At 39.1% G+C, this 6,000-nt stretch overlaps 1 protein-coding gene across 1 annotated transcript in view; it reads right to left on the reverse strand.

Moving 5' to 3' along the window:
• Positions 1 to 2,475, reverse strand: part of nfe2l1a (nfe2 like bZIP transcription factor 1a) — a 30,154-nt gene extending 27,679 nt beyond the window's left edge. The window contains exons 1-2 of the mRNA XM_080447445.1: positions 2,425 to 2,475; positions 62 to 515 (exon numbers count right to left, since the gene is read on the reverse strand). Of these exons, the coding sequence (XP_080303571.1) occupies positions 62 to 89 (28 nt within the window). The 5' untranslated portion in view covers positions 90 to 515; positions 2,425 to 2,475. The remainder of the gene's footprint in view (positions 1 to 61; positions 516 to 2,424) is intronic.
• Positions 2,476 to 6,000: the final 3,525 nt, after the last annotated feature.

Genomic DNA, 6,000 nt, shown 5'->3' on the forward strand with positions numbered 1-6,000 from the left:
TTTTATGTCATGGTATTGCTACTTTTACTTAAGTAAAAAATCTACTTGTTCCACCTCTGACCTTCATTGAAGAACTTCTTCAGGTACATGACTCCACCAGGGTCCAGAAGTTCTGGAGGGTTGTGGGTTCCAATCCCTCCTCAGAAAAACAGTCTTTGGTTCCTCAGCAGTGACAGAATGTTGTTTTTATTGTGAGAGTCGGAGACGTTTGAAAACGACTGAAGAGGACAAGTTCAAGTCCCCTCCTCTGCCCTCTGAGCCTACAGTGACAGAGCCTTTGAGCAAGGCAGGGGCCAACTCTACAAGATTGTGATTGTACCGGTCAGCTCCCAGTACAACAATAATAGACTGTGGTTGTACTGGGAAGGCCCTTGGTTAGAATATATCACTGTATGAATGTAAAAGTCTTCACAGCATCATTACAACAGTAATATTTAATAAAACAGTGAGTTTGACTTTTATCAGGAAGCTTTCATCTGAAACTTGTCATTCTTCATCCGGACTCCAAAACAGTTCTGCAAATAGATATGAGATTAAAATCAGCATGTGTCAACATTTGAATAGAAATGAAAATATGCAGAAATGTTTCATAGATAAATAGATTAGCCAGCAGACATGTTGTAAATATTACTTTGTTAAACTTGGCACCAAAGTTACACTTAATCACAAAGGAATTCAATAATATTTCTGAAAAATAACAGATCTACAAGCTCACAATGCACGAGCTTGTAGATCTGCGCTGGTACTATCATCAGTAATAAATAGGCTTATTGACAAATAACCTGTTTAAAATCCAACAACATTAATAATAACTATAACTGCCTTTGTTGTAACCTAAAGTCAACCCTGACAGCGCTGTCAGCTGACCAGTTATGACATATTGTTCTCCAAGATAACACACACACACACGCACGCACGCACGCACGCACGCACGCACACACACACACACACACACACACACACACACACACACACACACACACACACACACACACACACACACACACACACACACACACACACACACACACACACACACACACACACAGCTTTATCTACAGGATCCAGTAACTTTGACCTAGATTAGAAACTAGTTTGGTAATCACCTAGCAGTTTGGCTGGTGTGACACCAACAGTGGTGACCTATCGAATTATGTGACTCATCTTATGTGACTTATGCACTATTTTGTATCATTATTATTATTAATGTTGTAATGTTAAAATCACTAAAATCACTTGAAGTCATGTAGTCTGTTGTGAAACTTTACAGATTATGTTACAAAAATACAAAATAATACAACATTTAATTGCCTTCCTTTGGTTGTGAGAAGTACACATTTTATCCACATTTTTCTTCTATATTACTTAATCAAATAATGAATTACCACATAACAGAACATCTAGATTAAGTCAGATCTATTGAAAACACTCTGACAGGACTGCATGCTTTAAAAAAGAAAAAGCTTCTGGAAGTTACTGTACAAACAATTACAAAGCTGACTCCCTTGGGTCACCAGATTCTTTAAGTCACCAGCTCGTGTGTAACACGTCTACTTATAGTTACCTCCCAGTTACTGATGTAATCTCAACTGTTTCCCTGGAAATATCTGTGTTATTATTATAGGTGACTGAGTTGTTGTTATGTACACTTTACAGGATGTTTATAAACCAATGGCCCAGGGGTCCTTGGGGGGGCTCCAGGGGGTCCCCAGCCAAAGTAGTATAGTATCCTTTTAACCACGTTATCCATAATAATGTTGGCTATTCAAAAATAGCAGATCTACAAGCTTTTGAATACTTTTGAATTTCTTTAACAGGCCATACTGTAAATCTTCTCTCCTGGGGGTCTGGGGCCAAATAGGCTGCATATCAATTTTGGGGGGTCCCTGACTCCCTGACGAAAAACGTTAGAGACCCACTGATATATAGTTCAGAGCCTCTGAATAATAACATAATAATAACAATATAACCCACCATAATTATTTTACTGTCGCTTGTCAAGAACTGATCTGACCAACAAGGCTTGACAAGCGACACCATCCCTCGCGCGATGAATATAGCCAATTAGAGTCAAATAGAGTCAATTAAGTCAATTAAATCAATTAAGCTATAACGCCAGGTTTATAAAACATGTCACAGTTTTAGTAACTATAAATATCCTCCATGCATAATTATAAAACATATTCATAATCTTTCCATTGATCAACATCATCAGATGATTTTTGTCATCACAATGTCAATCAAATAAACCAACATAGAGCCATAAACTCCAATAAAGATGAATACCTTATTTATGTTACTTTACTATTTAATTTAAAGATAGAGTCTAACTCCCGTTTATTCGCTTTAATTTGTTATTTTACTAGTATGAACAGTCTATTCTATAATAAAACATATATATGTATATCATATTTATTGTCTTACCGTGTGTAGTTTAAATCGTGTCTCTGTAGAGTGTGTGTTATTTTTACAGCCACTCTGAGCAGCTGAACCTTTATACCGGCACTAGTATGACCATCCCATAGGCCAGGGGGGAGGGGGCCGCCGCTGATTGGCTGACAGGCCGCAGACTGGAAGGTCCCATAGGCCGGAGGGGCCAGGCCTTAGCAACGGGACGGGAACCCCCCTCCCTCCATAGCAACGGGAACCCCCTCCCCCTCCCAGAGGTGACGTAGGGTCGCATACTGTCCCTTCAACACAGATACACAACAACAACAACACACTAAGTTATGTGCGACATGTGTGTGTGTGTGTGTGTGTGTGTGTGTGTGTGTGTGTGTGTGTGTGTGTGTGTGTGTGTGTGTGTGTGTGTGTGTCCTAAACAAGACTGTACACGCACGCGCGTGCGCGTGTGAGAGGTGAATATCGTAAACAGCTAAAGAATGAGACAGACTGACTGACATACAGTTCAAATATATTTCATACACTACACAGACCCATTTTTATGGGTTGCAAGTTTTTTGTTTCCTATAAAAAAATATTACAAATCAAACATTTCTTTCATAAATTAAAATATTTCATAAAGAATTTCATAAATTAAAGAAATCCAAGAAATTCCATAAAATAACATTTTAAAAAACTTTTAAGAAGTAGTGAAAATAGCTGATCTGTAAGCTTGTATATCAGCTATTTTCACTATAGTTTGGGTTCTGGCCTGGGGGGGAGACATCAAATTTCTCTTTTCGGTTTAAAAAGTTTGGGAAACACTGGGCTGGTTTGATACAGTTCAAAGTATCATTTGATACTAGATACAGTTGATGTATCTGCAACTGTTTGATATGTTTTATATTTGGACACGAGACTGTTTTGATTTTTAATCATTTGTTTAGACTGATGCTATAGGTTCTTGGTTTCCCTGTCTCTCTGTATTCTCTGTATGTCTTTACCTTGTTTACTGTAAGTCACTCTGGATAAAGAGCGTCTGATAAAATGTCTAAGTTGTAAATTGTAGCCTAATAAACCATTCCATCCACTCTTTTATGTTTATACCTGGTGTGAACTTATGATGTGACAATAAAGGAGAAGTTGATCAATAATAAGACATTTATTGGAGGTATTATTATTAAATCAGAAAGAGTCACACAACAAGAGAATGAAGCATGAGGGCACTTTAGCTGTTAGAGCCATGCTTGGATTGTGTTTGTACTGACACCTACTGTCAAGACAGTGAACTACAACATGTTTATGGTTCTCAAACCTGAATGCCATATTTAGAACAAAGGAAAAAGAAGAAAAAGGAGCCCATATGATGTTGCACATTCTTCATTTATTTCAAAAAAGACGTTTTTTCAAAACAGTGAAAAAAAAAAAAAAAAAGACACATTGACCATGATGATGATGATGACGATGAAGATCACATCATGTTAAATAGCAAAGTGATATCAACCAATAGAACCTCATGGAATTATTATGAGTCTTTGATGATCATAGGGCACACTGGAGCAACAATATTTAAATCACACAATAAAATGCATAAAAAAACACATCAATGACCTCATATAATATTCAACCACTGAAGGCAAATTCCATCAGTTTGTCAAGCGATCAGATCTGTGTAAAGACACAGGAATTAGTTAATGCTCTTGGTCGCATGATGCTGTGGCTCGACGAAAATAGCAGATCTACAAGCTGTCGCGTCGCGACACGTTGTCAGCTTGTAGATCTGCTATTTTGGGTGAGTGACACAAGTATAAATGAGACTTCGGTATCTAGGAGTGTCTAGACTGACTGAGTCACATGTGTTTGTTAATCAGATTCGAGTCACATTTCAAAACACCTCGAAAAAGTGGGTCAAATCTGATTCACAACATTGAGAGCACTTTCTGTAGAAAGAGCGTGAGAAGAAACTCCATACCTCTTCTACCAGTCATTTAGGGAATGTTAGCTCATTGTTCCATGAAAAACACGTTAGAATATACAACCTTTATGACCTGCATTGTTTAGTTCAGTTTAGTGTTTGAAGCGCAAACATCTACAAACATCTCACTGTCTTCCACCAGGAAGTATGTTCACAGAATGTTGTCCCAGAATTAGAGACATTGGTGTTTCAGTGGTTAAAAAAAAGACCGTTTTAGTTTTGATGTTTGAAGTGGTCGTTGTTTTATACTTGGAGATCAGAACTTGGTCCACGTGTCCTGATCCTGGACCAGATGAGGTCCTGGTCCGTATCAAAGTGGTTCTGACTATGTAATGATGCAGTGATGTTTAATGTGAATCTTGATGTAACTTCATTAACATAATACTTAATGAATAATAATAACACTGCATAAACATGAGCAGAGATGTAAAGTGCATGATGACTTCTTCATACCGCTGTCATTTCTTTCCTTCATTTCTTTTTCTTTCTTTCTTTCTATCTAATATATTAACTCTTTGCCTGCCACCGACAACATTTCTGGTCAGATTATGCCTTAGCCACTGACGAGCTTGACGAAATTTTGAGTTTTCAGTGTGTATGTGTGGGGGGGGGGGGGGGGCTGTTCCGCAGCCTGTGAATGATACCAGGATCACCGAAGAAGAGTACACCCAGAAATCACGTGATCACAACAAAATGAGACTGGTTTTGTCTAGTGTTATAAGATTTATGAAAGTAACATTTTCTCTGTATTTGGCGAAAACAAGCCAAATTAATCTGGCCAGTGGCCATAACTATGGAATGGATTACCGCCACCGGACACTTTTCCCCCCAATTCTACGAGACCCCAGCGCGTGTAATGAGGTGATCGCCGTGAGGACGGTGATCACGGAAAATATTCCATGATTTTTTTAAAGGTTAGAAAAATCGCTCGTTTTCGCTGGCAGTGGCGTGACACTTTTCTGAAAAACTCTGGCAGTTAAAGAGTTAATTAGGGTCTGTGTCCACCATGGCATTTTTTTTCCTGAGCGTAGTGTATGTTCAGAATAGTTTTCAATCAGAGAGCTTTATATTTATGCTGGAAACACCAGCGGCGTGTTCTGCGCTCACTGCTCATGTCTGGATCTCGTGTTCTGCGCTCACTGCTCATGTCTGGATCTCGTGTTCTGCGCTCACTGCTCATGTCTGGATCTCGTGTTCTGCGCTCACTGCTCATGTCTGGATCTCGTGTTCTGCGCTCACTGCTCATGTCTGGATCTCGTGTTCTGCGCTCACTGCTCATGTCTGGATCTCGTGTTCTGCGCTCACTGCTCATGTCTGGATCTCGTGTTCTGCGCTCACTGCTCATGTCTGGATCTCGGGGCTGAGAGTTGAAATGTGTTTTTTTAGCAGAGAGCGGTGGATAATGTTTTCAGCTGAGAAAAACAATGCGTTGGTGAACACACAGCCTTATGGCCCTTACACACCGGGGACGATTTTTTTCATGCGAATAATACGTTTTTTTTTTAAAAACCTTATAAAGTCAATGCAAGCTTCCACGGAGCAAAAAAGCTAAGCGAAAAAGCGTCTTTTAATTATTCGGAACGAGTCCGAATTTTACGTATATTCGCATAATCGCCGGTGTGTAATGACCTTTAGTGTTGTTG

This window comes from Gymnoscopelus braueri (genome assembly GCF_963280865.1).
Source record: "Gymnoscopelus braueri genome assembly, chromosome: 13".
Classification (NCBI taxonomy): Eukaryota; Metazoa; Chordata; class Actinopteri; order Myctophiformes; family Myctophidae; genus Gymnoscopelus; species Gymnoscopelus braueri.